The sequence below is a fragment of the Phocoena sinus genome, chromosome 2 (assembly GCF_008692025.1).
Source record: "Phocoena sinus isolate mPhoSin1 chromosome 2, mPhoSin1.pri, whole genome shotgun sequence".
Taxonomy (NCBI): Eukaryota; Metazoa; Chordata; class Mammalia; order Artiodactyla; family Phocoenidae; genus Phocoena; species Phocoena sinus.
Window position 1 is genome coordinate 86,292,056 of NC_045764.1, and position 19,623 is coordinate 86,311,678.

Genomic DNA, 19,623 nt, shown 5'->3' on the forward strand with positions numbered 1-19,623 from the left:
CTTCACACTTAGCTTTTTTCTCCCTTTGGAGGTGTGACGTTTCCAAATTTGCCTCTCTGCTGCCTTGCTGCAAACACCCACTCCCACAAGTGCGCGCGCGCACACACACACACACACACTCACTCACTCCCTAACTGGTATTCAGGACCAAATACTTTTTTGTCCTTTCACATAATCCCCTTGGAGTGGGTGAGGTTGTCACCATTCTGGCCACATACCCCAAGTCTAGATGGCAAAGCTCCCCTGAGCTGGGCCAGATCAAACTGCACAAACCAAGGAAAAAGAACCAACAGTATCACTTTTTCTCCTAAACAGCTTACACAGCTGAGGGCCGCAAACGTTGAAAGCCTTTTATTTGCTACGTCAGCTACAGTAAAATGAGAAACTGTCCGCTAGAGGTTAAATTTTTTTGTTGTTCCCGTTTATCAGGGATGTGCTAGAAATAAGAAGGATGAGCGTGTTACCATCTTAAATTGATGGTAAAATTATTAGGTGTCTGATGGTATCTTGTAGCCAGTGGTATCAAAATAAAAACACTGGTGTTTCAGCCCAGAAGGAAAGTAATACCTCAGAACGATTTTCATCTGAGTTTTTTAGTAATTATAAATCACTGTATATTTAGCAAGGAGGTCAGGAAGAATGTGTTATTTTGCTTCTGGCTCATTTCACAAGGAATTTCCTGGATATTTTATGCATTTGTGAATGAAACAACACCAAGGAACGTGGTCAGATTTTCCTTGGGTTTCCTTGCCCACCAGTGATTAAGTGGTGGGAAGTGCACTGCTTTCCGTAGGGTATTTTGCATTGTTTTATGAGACTTTGGTGGGAAGAGGGTGTAATACCAGAACAAAAACTCATTTTGAGAATCAAGACTTGTTTTTTGGGGGGTTTAAAGGAACATGTGCAAGTATTTAGCATTTTGTCAGCAGAGCAGTTGTTATCCACGTACTGAAAAAAAAAAAAACAAAACAGGACAGGAAAAGTGAGGACGTCTCTGATATGAGTCACAATGCTCTCATGAAACTTGGCATTCATACCACTTCCCTGCATTTTGCTTGTAATTTATATTTATTTGAAACTGCGTGAAATAATTCCAATCAAAATAAGGAATTGCTGATAATATAGAACATGTCATTTCACACCATTTCATGCTCAGGCAAGATGAGGGAAGAACTATTTTATACATCAAGACAAGACGTCCAACCAGGGCCTGCTGGGGCTTAAGCCCTGTCATGTTTTCTTGTAGAATATTAACACAAATAAAGCTCATCCAGCGTTAACCAGCGATAAGTACTGTGAAGGAGTGTTGTCTGTAGCCAAATCTTCATTTCCCTCATTCATCGAAATCCTCACAAGAAAGGGAATGTACTTGAATTTGAGTTTTGCAGCTATTCAGCCTCTAGGGCTGAAGACTTCACTCTGGAAATGTCTTCACTTGTATCTTTTAAAATCTTTTAAAATGTCTTTAAATACTGTCCTATACATGGCATTTTTTCAGACATATTGTAAAATACTCCTGTCTTCCTGTGTTTAAGATGAAAAGAACTAAAATTTCCTTATCATAATAAGATTTTTATTTGAATCCATAAGTACATCATTTCAACAGCCGACCATATAATACCCGCATTGTTGCTGAGAGATTTTTAGAGAACAGTTAGTTAGGTATCGAAGCCGAGGATGCTGGTCTCACCTGAGGAGCTGTGGCATTAGAGCAAATGCAGCCCCCTTCTGAAATGGATTGCCGAGCTAAAGACATATTCTTCCCAGCCATTTCCTCATGGTCTCCTCTCTTTCTGCTGACTGTGTGGGTGTTTTCCCCCAGTACCCTGTTTAAATCTCCTATCTCAACCTCAGGCAGCACCTTCTCGGAGTTTAAATCTTGGTGCTTGTAGAAACCTAGTTTTCTGGTCTCAATACAAAGTGAACTTCACAATTAAGTTCTCTAGAATTGTAACTTTCTGTTTCACCAGTAGAACTGCAAAGTAATCCATGTTTCATTTTTTTTCAATCATCATGAAATAGGCAACGTAGGAAAGAAAATTCCTAACTGAGGATCCCTTTCTAATAAGATTCTTAATGCTCTCCATTTTCTGGGGGTCCCAGAGATAAGACAGACCTGGTCCTTGCATTCTCCCAGATCCATATTACCAGAGGTTACCCAAGGTTTGGGCCAACCCTTCTCAAAATCAGCTCCCTCCACAGAGCTTGGCAGTGGAAATCAATTTCCTCTGCCTATCTCAGGGAGAAGGTTGCTCATTTTAAATCCGTTTTCTCTGATGGGAACGATCATAATTTGTTCACTAGCATTTCTGCATAGGCTAGCTGTAGCTCCTAAGCTACTCTATCCCAATTTCCCCTCTTTATGATATTCTCAACCCCCCCCCCCCCCGAGACTTTTAAAGGATATGGTGATTCATCAACTCTAAATGTTTTGCGTATTGGAAGGAAGTCGTTCTAAAAATGGCAGCCTGAGCACGTGAAATGGAGGGAATATACTCTCTCCTGGCGTGGGCACAGCTGCTCTGTGCAACACAAAGTGCCTGTTCCCAGTTGCTGTCTTCTCAGTAGATAGGGCAGGCAAACAGCAAGTCTGGATTATTCAGCTGAGAGCAGGGTGCTGCGGTGCTCTACAACATCTACACCCAAGGCGGCATTCTGCTCTTTGCTTTCTTTTGTGACAACAGGAAAATCAGGATAACGCAGTGCCTTTTGAGTTACATTTTCCCTAAACGTAGAATCTTGAGAGCTTTAGAAAATTAGAGACATGAGTAGGCATGTAATTATGTCATCTGTGGATTCCTGCAACAAATGTGGCCCCTCAGATAATCAGATTTCAGGAGAGCATCACTTGATGACAAATATAATTTAAAGCCTAAAGACTGGCAGAAGCAAGATGAGATGGCTTCCTTTGGAAAGAATATGGATAAAAAAGAAACAAACATCATTAGGATTGTCAAGTGCTGAAAGGAGCCATGTGTAGACAGGAAGACTTGGTTCAGATGGAACAAAAGGTTACAGGAGTGAGACAAAATAATGATGTGTAAGTGGAACAAGGGACGATGCAGGCTGTCCATCATGAAAACCTATCTTAGCAATGGGATTTGTTTGATTTAAATTTCTAGAGGACGCCATGAAGCTTCCATGATTTGAGGCACCAAATCTTGAGTAGACAAATACTTCAGTCAATTACACAGTCTAGGATACTGCTTAGGCAGATAATCAAGTGGATTATCTACCAGTTTGGATTTTTCTTCCCCATTCTACTTCTAAGTTTTCTCTTCTTTTAGAAGATTTTTTTTGGATACCGCCCCTGTTTTTCATTGCTTGTGTATTGTTAATATGGTCTGAATGTGCCCAGTAAATCAGAGTAAGTTTTAACCAATTTTGAGTCAAAAATAAATATGTCAGCATCTGTTTCACTGGCTTAGTTTAGAGCTAGGATTAATCCTGAGAGCAATACCTAGAAGTAAGTTATTTGATTTGATTTTGTCTTCTAAGTTTTCACTTAATTTTTATCTACAGATCGCAATGAATGTCAAGAAATCCCCAATATATGCAGCCACGGACAGTGTATTGACACAGTTGGAAGCTTTTATTGTCTTTGCCACACTGGTTTTAAAACAAACGCTGATCAAACCATGTGTTTGGGTGAGTATGTGACTATCATTTCATTTTTTTCTTCATAACCTACTGAAAAATTCATTTGTATCTGCATATATTTAAAGTTAACACTAAACCTTTCAGTAGTTGTTTTGTTATTTATAAAATAAAAACAGAAGCACGTGTGTAGCATTAATACCCTTTGGCATTTAATCTTTAGTAATCTTAACATCATAAACCTCTTTCTTGATAATCATTTGGCTGTCAGTTCAGAAACACTTCTGACTAAGAGATAAATTGAGAAAGATATTACGACAAAAAATTACTATTTATTAATGTTAAAAGCCTATTATTCTTTTATAGTATTTATGTGAGTTTGCCTTATTGGAAAGGGTGCAGCTTTTGATTGTTTGAGTGTGAGCATTTTTTGAGACGTGTCTGTAGTTTGTATCAGATCCTTAAAGACAAATTTACAGATCATTTTCCTAGGGGAAAAGAGCTCAGGATTTTAAATCTCTTCCTTGGTCTTAGTACTGAATCAGAATGTTGATTTAGAATAAACTTCAAACGTGTAATCAGTCAATTTCTCTCTTTCCCTCCTTTCTGTTTCTACTTTAAAGCAACATCCATTAAGTCTTCTGGGGACTTCAATCAGTTTCACAGCTGGAAAAAGAACAATCTATAGAGTGATGTTTAAAGTGCTTGCCTTTGGCTGTAATTGGATTTATCCATTAGGGAACATTCTCATAAAATCTGGTCATCTTCAGAGCAGATAAGTTTTAAGTTAAAGATTATAATAGGCCCTGCTCATCACTGGCGAGATAATCCCTACATACTAATGAAGTCCTGCCCAACTTTCATTCTCCCTCTTCCGTCTGAATTATGTAGAACCCTCTACCAAAGGACCTGCCCAACTAAAGAACTTCACTTGCTTGGCTAAAAATGAATCAAGGCAGAAGTTTTTGACTGCTGGCAGGGTGACTCATCTGGATGCAGTCGTCAACCAACAGACACACATGTTGGAGTCACATTGGGCTCAGCAATAGCTTCTTGATTTAAGATCACAGATAACTTATCTTTATGTCCAAAATTTGAAAGGAAAGGAAATCCTAACTCTAAACACTACATTTTGCTAATCTGAGGTGTTGCCTTCCACTCCTTCCCCATCTCTTTGTCCTTGCCCTCCTCATTCTGCCTGTTGATATAACAAGCCAACAATATCAATGTTTTTCATTTTAATTTCTTATTTCCTCCTCAATATAACGTACACCTACTCTTTATGAGAAAGGTGATGGCCGCTGTCACAAGATGCAAAGACACATAAGATGCCAAGACAGCTTTACAGATAGTCAGAGTGAAAAGTCATAGACCAATAGAAAGACAGAATACACTGCAAGAGAGGAGACCCACATTAGGGGCCATTACATTGGGATAGTTTAGAAGGGAGATAAGTCACCATTTCATGGGAGTGGTCATGGGTTTTTAGGGGTGGATTGGGAAAAAGAAACATGTCTAAAATTCCAGGTGAGTTAGAAAGCTAATTTATGTTGTTGCTGATTTTGGGGTAATATCAGGTGACTCACTGCCTTTTGGTAAACTGGAGTGAGAATCTTAAAGGCTCAAGTTTGCCAAAGGTGGCAGTGAATCAAGACCCAGATGTGCACAGAATTTTCCATTTCCAAGTGAAAGTATTTGAGAAAAGTGGCAAGGGTGGAGGATTCTAGAAGTAAATAGAATAAAATAGTTCTTGTCCAGTTCTCATGTCCTTAGCTTGCCTCCTTTCACATGCCAACCAAGGAAAGGATTTTCTCCCAAGGCTTAGAACCTTGCCTTTTGCTGGTTTCTCACAGGAAGCTGCCGCTGCTGGAACTAACACCAACATCGAATCTAGAAGTTCTCAGCCTACGTACGACATTTTGTGAACTCTTAAAATGCCTTTTAACCGCAGGTAACCATATACCCTCCTCTTCTGTTAATAATCATGTTTTTCTGTGTCCTTTGTTCCTGCTAGACATAAATGAGTGTGAAAGAGATGCCTGTGGGAATGGAACTTGCCGAAACACAATTGGTTCCTTCAACTGCCGCTGCAATCACGGTTTCATCCTTTCCCACAACAATGACTGCATAGGTGCGTGTGCAAAACAGTCAGCCACCAAAGGAAGGCAGTTCTACGTGTGTTCTCTGTAATTAGCATCATCTCCAGCGTGCTGGCAATCTTTTTTAATATATGCCATCTTATGCGTGACAGGTGGTTAAAAAGAGTTGTTAAATACAATGTGCTAATTAAGTGTCAAATATAGTTACTACATCTATTACTTTTATTAATATACTCATTAGCAGCTATAATTTTTATGTCTACTATGCTGCGAATTAAATGCATTTCAAAATAAATCGAATATGTTTTAAAACATACAAAAGCTATCCTTTGTACAGAAATTACGTAGTTCAGGAGCAGTGTGGACCTGCTTGTCTAGATGTTTCACTACAGCCTCCCTTCAAAGAAGTTAAAATTCTTCTTATAAAATATGCTACATTATTCACAAGCAAGGGTAAGGAACCAAATTTTGTATTGTGCTAGAGGCTACTCTTATATACTTCTGATTACAAGAATACTTAACAATACCCTCAGCTGTACTGTGTATTAGTAATTCAGTTTTAACCTTTAAAAATGAAACCTAAAGGATGATCAAGGTGAAACTCATATAAAATCCTAATATAAATGATCAATCTCTAATTAGTAGAATTATGTCATCGTGTTAGGTTCTGATAGGTGAATAAAGCCAGGTCTGTTGTTATAAACTAGAGCACATTGGAATTTCTTAAGTCTTCCTGAGCCAGCAAAGGCCACTGAAATTCAGTATAAGTATTTTTCCCTTTAAAAGTTTTGACCATTGATGGGATTATGGCATTTTCTTTGGAACATATCAAAGGATATTTTTTTGGCAGATGTTGATGAATGTGCAACTGGAAATGGGAACCTTTGCAGAAATGGCCAATGCATCAATACAGTGGGGTCCTTCCAGTGTCAGTGCAATGAAGGCTATGAGGTGGCTCCAGATGGAAGAACCTGTGTGGGTGAGTGCTGCTTCAGAAACACCCTCCAAAGGTCATCCCAGAGGCCACTCCAGGAATCATGCAGTCTCTATCACAATCCTTCCTTCAGAAGCCTGGAGGAAAAAGATCAGAGTAGAAGTACACTAATCCTGCCTGTATGTGTGTATGGTATATATACCACTCTTCCCCTTTATCTTTTAAAATTAAGTGTTTGTAATTAGAGAAACAGTTACAACGTTCAGTGTAACTGTTAAACTGTTCTATAAACAACTGTAATTCCCTTTCTTTCATTCTTTTTCTTCAACATAGCTTTGTGGTAAGCTCTTATACAGTCCTTTGGGTGTCCTCAAAGATCTTCATACCCATTGACTTTTCACATGCTATGCTTTCCTGGAAAGTAGATCAAATGAAATATGGTTGTTAACTACACTGCACACTTCTGAAAGCTAATAAAGCTGATTTTTATTGAGCTGTTTGTTAGTTTTTCTCCAGGGTAGAGTTTGTGGACTTTAGATTTATGTGTTTCTTAGATTTTATTCCAGTTTCTTTCAATTTTAGTTGCTTGATGGAAATCATGCCAGTGGGAACCTCTTTCTTCTTTTTCCCTTTTCTTTGCAGATATCAACGAATGTCTCCTAGAACCTGGAAAATGTGCACCAGGCACCTGTCAGAACTTGGATGGGTCCCACAGATGTATTTGTCCACCTGGATACAGTCTCCAGAACGACAAGTGTGAAGGTAGGAGGGCTATCAATATTTGGAAATTAGCAGTATTGGTTACTGCATTGACATTATCCAATTTCTGAGATGGTGTGATGGTGTCTTCATTTTGGAATACTTTATCAGAAACAAATCCAAGGGTAGGGTGTGACTTATGGGCTCAAAATTAGATGGTGAGACAGGAACATCAATTCTCACGCTAATCTCTGATGAAGCTATTTTGCTCTGTGTATATGGGTGGTCACATAACCCTGACACCTTCCCAATGTACTTTTATGCAGCTGGTAGAAAGTTCTGGATTACATGTTTTTAAGTGCCAATGGGTTGCAACTAAACATAGCTTCCTGATTCCAGTTAAAATCTTTAAGTGACCACAGTCAAGGTTGGAGGAATGTGGCTATATAACTTGTCTATGTTATTTTGACTTGTAGAATGGTAGAAACGTGTAACTACAAATAAACTCTCAGCAAATTTTATAGTACCGTATTCCTCAATACGTACGTATATTATTGCATTAAATGAAGGACATTAATTGCCAGAACTTCATCAATGAACAGGGTGGAAAGGACTTTTAAGAAGTCACCTAGTCCATGCTCCCACCTTTAAACAAGTCTGCACCTAATCCATGATGAGTAAGAACTGTCCACTTTTAATAGCATCAATGACAAATGTTTATTATATACCTAATTTAACTCTCAGTCAAGAGATAATATTCTACATGAAAACACTTTAGCAAAATTAGACCTAAATGCAAATTATTACGTGTTATTTTACTTCTATTAGAGATCAGCTTTATTCACTCTAGGATTAATGCAAAATTACCCTAAAATGAACAGAATGAAAATGTATAGAAAGAAAAATGACTTCCAGAATAGTTCATAAATGTGTTCATTCTAAATCTTTGTCCCTACCCTTATGAAGTTGGCACCTACAGTTTGATTTCTACCGTAACAACAACAAAAAGGAGACATCCGAGCATTTTTACAAAAGTTGACTTCTAAACAAAGGTTGGATGTTGGGGTGGAGGGAGTGCAGGAATGGAGCAATTCAATCAGCAGCAGCAGTTCAGATAATAAGCCACAGGAAACATGATGCAACTATAAATGCAACGTAAGAACATGAAATGATGAAGAAGCTAGTTTTGCATTGTACAGGAAGATACTTTGCACTGCACATTTCTAGAAATTCTATTATGTGGTATTTACAAAATTAAGTCAAGATAACAAAGCTAAGATCCTAACTTCCCTTTAGTTGGACCTCGTGGGAATAAAGCTGTGTAACGCGAATACATTTTGGTGTGGGTAGAACTCGTTGCACAAACCTGAAAATAAAGAGTTGCAAGATACAAGGGATATCTGTTTCGTTGAAAAAAATTTTCCATAAAAATAGCATGGCTCAGAATCAAGACTTACCTCTTTTTCACTACAAATTCCTGCTGAAAGTCAGGGGAAAGGATGGGTACATCTCTTGGAAAGAGTGGTCGTACTTTTTCCACAAGTAGGGTCATCATGTACTTTACTGACCAAACCAAGACAGTTTTGAGGAGGGCACTATTAATAACAAGTCCAGGTCAACAGGCATAAACTAGTACTCTCCCAGGCAAACAAGAACATACTCAAGCCACTGAAACTTCCCTGCAAACCATCCTTAATTACTCCTTTACAGTAGATCAGGTGTATTAATATGCTAAAGGAAACATGTCACAATTATGTGTGTCAAATTCCTATCATCTATATGGTAAAGGAAAAACTATAGTCTATACACAGAAGATATTTTTGTGTCTTCAGACAAATTAAACTGCAAATGAGAGATAGGAGCCTCATCTCTTGTGATATCTTTAGTTTGTATTGCATAGGATTATTTTCATGAGTACTGGTGTCCTTGTAAAAGTCATAGTTTTAGGATATTGTAGCATGGGATATTGGGGAAAGCACTGTGGACAGATGGGTGGAGGGGAACAAATTTGGTTCAAAGGCCTACATCTCTCACGGGGTAACTCACTGGCAACACAATTAAAATTTCAGAGCGTCTGTTTACTGTGTAGTGGTGAAGTCAGACTCTAGAGTTTCTTGCTTCTTTCCTAGTTTAGGGTGGTATGAAATTACTCCAACTTTTCTAATTATCCAAGAAATTCAGTCTGGGTAAAACATGTTTCTCACTGCATCCCTAAGAAGGCACTTGCAGAGTCCATTTTCACAATAAGAACCATCAAAACTAGTTTTTTTAAAAGTCATCACAGGGACTTCCCTGGCGGTCCAGTGGTTAAGACTTCACCTTCCAATGCAGGGGGGCAGGTTCGATCCCTGGTCGGGGAGCTAAGATCCCAACATCCTCGTGGCCAGAAAACCAAAACGTAAAACAGAAGTAGTATTGAAACAAATTCAGTAAAGACTTTAAAAAAATGGTCCACATCAAAAAAATCTTTAAAAAAAAAGAAAAAATAAATAAAGTCATCACAGCCTAGAAGTCTACTCACAGCATCATGACACAGGAAAAATCTTCATTGTTAGAAGAGTTTTGAAACTCAGTTACACTTTGTACTTTTACACTGTGCATTTAGTATCTGATGGTGTCTCCATCATGTTTTGACCTTGTTTGACACACGTGTACTTCTTTTAGATATTGATGAATGTGTTGAAGAACCAGAAATTTGTGCCTTGGGCACGTGCAGCAACACTGAAGGCAGCTTCAAATGTCTGTGTCCAGACGGGTTTTCCTTGTCCTCCACTGGAAGAAGGTGCCAAGGTAAGTGCTTTTGACTTTTGGCTTTAGACTTTCATTACTCCGTGTTTATTTGTTGCGGTTTTATTTTATAAACATGGCGAAGTTTTGATTCTTTGTGAAAGAGAAGATGGAGTGTTTTCATTCATCCAGACGTCTAATGATTACCATATGTCAGAAAGTTCATTTTTACTTTTAAGGTTAAAAACCCATCCATCAAATTATGGTTGCTTGTACAACAAGTGTCCTGGCACTTTAAACCTGTCTCTCCCCCTGAGAACACAGATGCTCATAGGTCAGTCAGCAGGGGATCAGCCATGAGCCACTGAACATGGCAAAGCCTGGGGCAAGTTCAGTTACAAGTTCTCTGCCTCAAAAGGTAACCTCTGTAAATATGGGCCAAAACCTAGACTTTCAGACAGAAAAGTGCAGATTAACTCATGTGCTCCCGGGTTATAATGCCTATCTCTTACATCACAAGTTTTCTAAGAAAACAGAGAAATAAATGTGAACTGACCAGGATTCTTGCTGGCCCACAGTCTGTTTTCAGGAATGATACTTGTGAGCTTAAAAAAAAAAAAAAAAAATCAAAAGGGGAGCCTGAACTTAAGCATAACACAGTTTATGTCTCAGCAAACTATTCAGATTTTACTAAACAATCAATTGTGTGTGTCTGTCTACTTATACAGACTAGTTTAGTGAATTCAGGACAAAAAAACACATGCAAACAGACATATCCTCCCCCCACCCCCGTCCCACCCCCTTCCGGTGGTTTTCTTGTTGTTTGTTGTTGTTATATTTTTTTGTTCAGTTTTTTTTCTCCTTGGTTGTTTTGTTTTGTCTTTTGCTTCCATATTACCAAGTAAGAGGCAATGAATATCATTTAAGATTCCAAATATTGGGCTTGGGGGTCTCAGCCTTGCCATTTACAGCCTAGGGCAAGTCATTTAATCTTTTGGAAGCTCAATTTTCATATTTCTTATTTTTAAACAACAATAAGAATACCCGCCCAACCAGTCTTGTTGAATACGTGAAAAAGCTTTGTTCATTTCTGAGTCCTTCATAGGTTCTTGCTATTGTTGTTCAAATTGATTAAACTTTTTACTTTTCAACGGGTCATTTGGTCACCTAATATTTAGGGGTGTGAAGGGGGAGAGCTGAGAATTCTCTGTTGGTTTGATCCTGTAGGTAGCTATCCAGAGGCCCATGTGGATTTCTGGGTTATGGGTGGGATGGTGCTTGATTCAAGCAAATATTCTGTCTGTATGGTACAGACCAGCCAGATAAATTCTTACTCCTACTCCCTTGTCTTTGTGTGCCTTTGGCTTGGCCGGAGTTTGGAAAGAAAGCAGTGAGAAACCAGGTGTGAATCTGCCGATGTGGCAGGCCAGAGGAAATTCATAGGCTATTAATTCAATTTGCACTGGCCTGTCACAGAGCGAGCTAACGCTGCAGGAAGAATCAGCCCAGCTGTGAGCAGCCCTGCTACATGCTCAGCTCCAAGAGGCAGAGCCAGGATTGAGGAATGCAAGCAGGGAAAGTGACTTTCGTAGCTCTGATGAAATTTCAAAGGTCATTAAGGCTCTCTGCAGACAGACCGGTAAACAGGCATCCTAGCAAGCCCCCGTTAAAGGATGTGGGCATACACAACTCTCTTTCCTGATGCAAGGCACCTTTAATTAAAAAACAAAACCAATTCTAGAGGATCGTCACAAGCAAATGTAAATCTCCCAAAGAGCACAGATTTTGCTAGAGCCAGGGCATTAAGAGCTGGGTTTGTACTGTAAGATGACAAATTAGGAGTCGGGCTTCTGTTGTCCATAAAATGAGAAAATTCCACAGAACCACAGATAATGTTTTTGAAGGAAAAAATGTGGTATAGGACTCAGGTGAACAGACCCTGGCACCTAAAGGCCACAGATGTAAATGAGCCACTCCCACTTACAAAGTTCAGTGAAGGGAATTTGTCACTTAGGCTCACTCTAAACTTCATACCTAGATTTTTTTTTCCCCCCCGGGGTGAGGTGATAGAGCGGTGTCGGGGAGCTGGGCTGGGGTATGGAATAGGGTCAGTAATGAAAGGAGAAGAGAATGAGAAAATTAACAGACCAATATTAGCACATGCATGTATCTAGGTTTAAGAGAAACATTACAAGCTGAAAGACAAAGGAGAGAATTGAGTTTTGATATAATTGTTGAGACATTTTTGTGAGTAGTCATTAAATTATATCTTAAGACAGTTGTAGGCATAAATAATAAAAACTGGACCAATAGGGCTTCCCTGGTGGCGCAGTGGTTGAGAGTCCGCCTGCCGATGCAGGGGACACGGGTTCGTGCCCCCGTCCGGGGGGATCCCACGTGCCGTGGAGCGGCTGGGCCCGTGAGCCATGGCCGCTGAGCCTGCGCGTCCAGAGCCTGTGCTCTGCGGAGGGAGAGGCCACAACAGTGAGAGGCCCGTGTACCGCAAAAAAAAAAAACCAAAAAAACTGGACCAATAAACACAAAACACTGTATGTGACGATGAACTTGAAGAACAAAGCACATCAAAAGGTGTCCTTCAGGAAACTACAATTTGTTAAATCTTGACACTTCTCAGCCAAGCAACCATTTAAATAGCAGAGATGCTGCAGGACAAGGATAGGCTTTTATTGCTCTTCACCTTCAGAAGAGTAGTTTCCTGAAAGGTGCCTTTTAGGTCCCAGCCATAATGGATGTGAAAACGGAGTAGAAACTAGAGAGACAGTTTCTCTCAAAGAGTTGGTAACCATGAAGAGTTCAACAAGTTCATTGGAGAGGTCAACAGAATTTGACTTACTGGAGCCTGGTAAATGTGGTTGACTGATTGACTGATATTTTTACTTTAATTCATAAAAATTTTTCTGCTATGATCTTTGGCAGCTCAGTTATTCTTACCTTGTCTCCTTTTCATTGAAATAAAAGATGGTGAAATTGTCTTAACTGAAATCATAAATGGCTATAATAATATGCTACCTGGAATTGAAAACAGTGACAGGAGAGAGCAGACCTGGTCATACATAAAGAAAGGGGGATTGTGCAAAATGGATATGAAAGCATTTCCTTAAACCCTGCAGATTTTAGCCTCTGTGTAACTCAGAGGAGTTTGCAAAGCTTTGGAGGTCAAATTTGAGGGAAAACATACTCCAGGCTCTTGGATGAGCTCACTTTTTAGAGTCACCCAGTTTGCTCTATAAGAAATGGGAAAGTCAGTTACCAAAACTGTCAAGCAATTTTGGAGACTTCTGTAGGAACTAGATCCCAGCCCCATGTTCCATGTTGGAGTTACCAAGAAATAACTGATATTAAAGAAATATATTCTTTGGAAGAACAATTATTCTCCTTCACATCCACCCATCTCCCCATCCTCCTCTTTACCTTCCCTCTCTCTGTGGAGCTAAATAAGCTTCTGTGTGTGTGCAAGTGTGTACACACACGTGTGTAAAATCTGCAGAAAACCTCACATATATTTTGTAGACAGAAGCTGCGTGAGTAGCTGCTTCAGTGAAATACCACTGAGTTGTATTTTCGCCAGTCCACAAAATTGCCACATCTTTATTTGCTCTATGCCTGGGATCTGGGGTTTTATTTTGGCTCCAGGGCTTAGGGGACACAGAATACATAGCATAGTGTGATATCACAGTGAGTACTAGAGCTGGGAGGTCTACCTTAACTACCTTAACTTAGCGTGCTTGCTAAATGTTATACCATCTCAACGTCTCCGTCCTGAAGTCACTGATGACGTCAGCATTGAAATGTGGCAGTGTTGGTTTTTATTATTCACATCAGGTTATTTTGGAACACTGGATAAAATGAGAAATAATAAGGTAAGAGCCACACAGATTTGTTCATCAGCTCTCACTACAAAAGTTACTTACCACTTTAAAGATCTCAGCTCAATTACTATTATAATCACTTAAAAAGTGTGACTTTAGTAATGAGAAGAGATCACATTTAACAGGGTGGATTGTTTCTTAGTAGTATACAGTAATGACTTAGTAGGAAAGCAACTGAGGGGTCTCTGGAATTTGTGCTGCAGATTTGCGAATGAGCTACTGTTATGCGAAGTTTGAAGGAGGAAAGTGTTCGTCACCCAAATCCAGAAATCACTCCAAACAGGAATGCTGCTGTGCCTTGAAGGGAGAAGGTTGGGGCGATCCCTGTGAGCTGTGCCCCACTGAACCCGATGGTATGTCTACTATCTGCGTTTCTCTTTGGCCATTCAAGGTACAGGCTGTAAGATTGTAGACCTTCAAAACGTAAGGCAATTTAATTTTAAGTCCAACTAAAATGTTCACTAAAATTATTTTATCTCAGGAGCTAGGTAGTTATTTTCTTCTGAACTACGTTATGACTCAAAGCTGCCCAAGTAGTAGGTACACCAGCTCTGGGAGCCTTGTTATCTTTCTCTGGTTTCTGGGCTTGGCTTGTTCATCATGTTCCAACATGTGCGGCTTCCACACCATACTTGGGGAGGAGCCTGTAGTTAATTGCCTTTGGCCCACCTATTAACGAGAGTGCATCTCCACCACAGAGGCCTTCCGCCAGATCTGTCCCTATGGAAGTGGAATCATTGTGGGACCCGATGATTCAGCGGTTGGTGAGTGGCTTGTGCTGCATTCTCAGCATTTCTTAATATTTTCAACCAGCCTCTTCTTTGTCCTTTCTCTAGCTGTTATTTCTCCACATTTATCTTGGAAAGTTAAGCTCTTTTTTTTTTTTTTTTTTTGGTCTTTTCATTTAGATACCAATTGTATTATGGTATTGCATGTTAATATTGTAATACTAGATATTTCATCGATTAGGCACCGAAATGATCATAATTTACCTTTGTGTTTCCAAAAATACATTGTTATTCACTCTTTTTTCCTCCTCTGCTTAAGATATGGATGAGTGCAAAGAACCTGATGTCTGTAAACACGGGCAGTGCATCAATACTGATGGCTCCTATCGCTGCGAGTGTCCCTTTGGCTACATTCTGGAAGGGAATGAATGTGTGGGTGAGTAATAAAGCGGTTTCTGTTATTGGGATTTTACAAATCAGAAATTAAGCTATTCAGCGTTCACACTAGGAAGAATAAGTACCAAGAGGGGACAGAGATAAGTTTTATACCCTGTTCACCTATCATTCATCTAGCAATACTAGCTGAGTCCCCACCATGCACCAGGCACTGTGCTAGGTTCTATGGCTACAGTAGTGAACCAAGCCAACATGGTCCGTCCTTGCATGGACCTTACAGTCTGACGAGGAGGACACTGAACACGTGTGAAGAGATAGTAGAAAGGACAGCATATATCACGAAAGCCTTTGTGAAACTTAAAGGTAAAAAATTGTTCATGGTCATAATCTTATTCTCTTAGTATGTAAAACACAAAATTTACCCAGATTTTGTTACAGTTAGTACTATGAAAGGCTGTGTACCCAGTGTACATTCCTCTTGTTTTAACCCCCTTATTAAAATGTCAAAGAATGGTTCCTACAGCTGATCTTTGACCTCTTTTATCTAAGAGATCCAAAGCCATTCAATGTAACCTAAATTAATAATGGCATAAATGCTGAGGGTTTGTCTGTGTCCATTAAAAGATGTTCTTTCCATATAGGGAATCAGGGTATGAGGTTTTAACTGCCTTTCTAAGCCTCAGAATGTAATATCATGCAGATGGATTAAAATATTTCTAATTACCTTACAGCTCTAAAAACCAATGATACTGTGATTTTTTATGAACTTGAAAGAGATGTAATATTCTTGAGAGCGAAATGCAATTTCACAGCAGAACAAAAGCAAAGTTGTCAACGTTTTCTATTCAGTATCTTCAGTTAGTGCTACGATGAATGTGAGAAATAAGCGTCCTCACCCAGGGTCTCTCTGCCATACCCTCCTGCCCTCACTTGCTGATTTCAGAACCTAACATGAGACATAGTCCTTGATAATAACCCATCACTCTTCTGTGCTCTAGACAGCTGAGATAGCAATGTTATTTCTCTGAAATGTTCCTTTCCCAAAGGAAGGCCCTCTCCCCCAAGAGCTGTGTCAGAATAAGAACAGTCAGTATTCTAGGTGGATGGGTTAGGAGACATACATATTTTTTGGACTTCCTGGGTAAGATTTGTTCTCTCTCCACAGTTGTTTAGAGAGATCATACCCTAAACACATTTTTTTCTAGCCTTTCTTCTGCCTAATGTAAACCATCTGGTTTCAACAAAATATCTACTTGCATCTTGACTTTATCTTGTGTATTAATTTTGCTTAACCTCTGGTCTCTTATTTTGCGTATGTTTAGTCTTCTATTTTATATCTGGCAAAAATGCATCATGTTTAAGACTTCTTGGAGAATGATGTAATGTAAGGCCAAACTGGAGATGTATTTCTAGCTTTAAGTAAGCGAAAACTTTTGACTTGTGAGAGACGCCTTGTTTTAACCCTTTGAGTATCTATTCCCAGTAGATGTACTTCATCATGCAGGAGGCTGGGGACACTCATGGTGAAGAGCACTGTAAGGGCTAAGAAGCCCAGGTACCATAACTGTCCCTGCCACTGCCACTTAGCAAGTCAAATTTCACAGCTATACATCTGTGGTAATAAGACACATGCACTCCTTTCTCAAGGACAGAAGGAGAATAAAACAAGATGTTAGAGATCAAAATATTCCGATAGAAAGAAAGGTATTCTCCGAGTCCAAGTCCGTTTGTCTCCCAATGCATCATGTTTTGACTACGCTTCTGATCACCTGCAGATACTGACGAGTGTTCGGTGGGCAATCCTTGCGGAAATGGAACCTGCAAGAACGTGATTGGAGGTTTTGAATGCACCTGTGAGGAGGGATTTGAGCCTGGTCCAATGATGACTTGTGAAGGTAAGCCTCTTAAACACAGAATAGTTGGTTACATGTTCTGATTACAGGGACAGTACTTGGTTGATTACAATTCTGAATGTTAAATACCACTCAGGGTATATAAAATAAGGAAAATCTGGGCCTGGTGGGCCATGCTATCATTTCTTCTCTATGTGGCCTCCTATCTGCAGAGAGTATCTGAAAAAGATGTAAGTGCTTCATGGCACAAGTTACGCCGCATCTCATGCAGAGTTCTTGTTGGTGTCTCTACTACTAATATTTATTTTTTATTTTATTAAATTTATTTATTTTTGGCTGTGTTGGGTCTTCGTTGCTGCACACAGACTTTCCCTAGTTGCGGCGAGCGGGGGCTACTCTTCGTTGCGGTGCACAGGCTTCTCATTGCGGTTGCAGTGGCTTCTCTTTGTTGCCGAGCATGGGCTCTAAGCATGTGGGCTTCAGTAGTTGTGGCACATGGGCTCAGTAGTTGTGGCTCATAGGCTCAGTAGTTGTGGCTCGTGGGCTCTAGAGCTCAGGCTCAGTAGTTGTGGCACACAGGCTTAGCTGCTCCACGGCATGTGGGATCTTCCCGGACCAGGGCTCAAACCCGTGTCCCCTGCATTGGCAGGGGGATTCTTAACCACTGTGCCACCAGGGAAGTCCTCTACTACTACTATTAGATACAACACCTGCCTTGTTTCTTATTTTCCATTCCCCCCCTCCGCAACCTTTTTTCTTTGTATCCCGTGCACGCTTTCTTTTTCTTTCTCTTTTCTACTCATAGAAACATCTACACACTGAGATAACCACCAATATCCTTTAACCGTCTGGGAGCAATCACAGCAAAAGAGGGGCTGTCCATACTCTCTAAGCAACTGTCAGTATGCCTGGTAGGATATAAGGAAAGAAAGAGGGATGTAAGGAAAGGGAGGGAGTGTCTAGAATAGTGGTTCTCAAAGGGTGGTCCCTGGATCGGCCACATCAGCATCACCTGGGAACTTGCTAGAAATGCAGATTTTCAGGCCTCGTCCCAGACCTCCTGAATCAGAAACTCTAAGAGTGGGGCCTAGCAGCCCTCCAGGTAATTCTGATGCTCTCTCAAGTTGAGAACCACTGGTTTAATAAAAGAATGAAGGGGAGGAGACAGTAAAGTGGGTATTAAAGTGAGCTCTTCATTAGAAATATGACCCATCAATACTCATAGTCAGAGTTGTTGGTGAATTTTTAAATCATGATCTAGGGTCTCCCTGATATTCTCAGTCAGGATCATTGGCCTTAGGGAGAAACATGATCATCAAGATGGTCTGTTTTAACCCTGCTTTTCCAAAACATATTCTGACGGTTCCAAACTATGCAATCTACAGAAACCACTTCTATCTATTAATCTATCATTATTATTATTCCTAGCTATTTAAGGCTATAACTTGGGCATCGGTGTGAAATTATTCAGAACACCATCTTCTTGGGCATAAGAATCACTGTTACTTCACAGGAGCCTCTCTTATTTGGGGAAGGGGAGGTGGTTAATGATATTGGATGGGTTGCTTCTTTTCTGACTGACAGCAGTTGACTTGGCAGTTGTTTTGGCTGAATGGGGTGAAACTGATCCCCACTCCATGTGACTTTAGGGAGAGGCAACTGGTCAACTTGAGACTTCAAAGCCAGGATTTCAGAAAAGCTCCCTATATGTAGGGTGACCTGTAATTTCTCTTCCACCTAAATAACAGTTAATAGTTATACCAGCACAATAGGCATAAACTGAGTTTGTACTGGAAGAAGCAAGATGTATGATCACCCTACTTATACCAATTATAAAATAGCCAACTTAATTTTATAATTCTTTGAACATCAGAGACTGCTTGGCCTATCCACGTTTATGACAATGAAGCATTACCACTTTTGCTAAAAGTATATTCCTTTTTTTGGTTGGTGCCTATGATCCATTATTCTCTTACTACATTCTGCCACAGATATAAACGAGTGTGCCCAGAATCCTCTGCTCTGTGCTTTCCGATGTGTGAACACTTACGGCTCATATGAATGCAAATGTCCCACTGGATATGTTCTGAGAGAAGACAGAAGAATGTGCAGAGGTGAGACACTCATGTTCAAGGTCATCTAAGCCAGGGAGCCCTAACTTTGTCTGTGATGGGAGGTGTCCCTCCAAAGCTTCCAATTAGTAGAGGAAGGCTGGGAATTGGGGAGCACTGCTGTAGTCCATGGATAATATTGGGGTTGTCATTGCTACCTTTTCTCCTAAATTGTAGCTTAAAGCTGAGTCGAGGGCTGTACTACAGATCCTTTTTAGTTCACCATGCATTGCATCCCTGTGACATGCCAGCCATTCTGCAAGGTGTGAAGATATAAAGGAAAAAAAGACATTTCCCCACATGCAAGAAGCTCAGTATGAAGAGGCTGAGACAGATATAATCATATCCCAGTATGATAAATGAGAACACAAAAGAAGGAATATGAATATTAAAAAATAATCCCCATCATTAAGGGATATTATAGTCCAAGAATGGGGTAACACATGGAATCTACTTTAAACAGTGCTTACTGAACACCTGCAATTTCCAAAGCACTGGACTAAGCTCTGTTATACAAAGATGGGTAAATCCTCGGGATCCTTGAAGAGCTCTGATTTGCTCCTCCCAAAGTCTTAAATGAGCAGATATC

General features: G+C 40.0%; 1 protein-coding gene across 2 annotated transcripts in view; it reads left to right on the forward strand.

Moving 5' to 3' along the window:
* Window positions 1-19,623, forward strand: part of FBN1 (fibrillin 1) — a 275,481-nt gene that overhangs the window by 207,905 nt on the left and 47,953 nt on the right. For both annotated transcript variants that reach the window (XM_032624190.1, XM_032624189.1), the window contains exons 46-55: window positions 3,523-3,648; window positions 5,612-5,728; window positions 6,547-6,675; window positions 7,273-7,392; window positions 9,994-10,119; window positions 14,150-14,299; window positions 14,645-14,710; window positions 14,994-15,110; window positions 16,846-16,965; window positions 18,915-19,037. In XM_032624190.1, coding sequence (XP_032480081.1) covers window positions 3,523-3,648; window positions 5,612-5,728; window positions 6,547-6,675; window positions 7,273-7,392; window positions 9,994-10,119; window positions 14,150-14,299; window positions 14,645-14,710; window positions 14,994-15,110; window positions 16,846-16,965; window positions 18,915-19,037 — 1,194 coding nt within the window. The remainder of the gene's footprint in view (window positions 1-3,522; window positions 3,649-5,611; window positions 5,729-6,546; window positions 6,676-7,272; window positions 7,393-9,993; window positions 10,120-14,149; window positions 14,300-14,644; window positions 14,711-14,993; window positions 15,111-16,845; window positions 16,966-18,914; window positions 19,038-19,623) is intronic.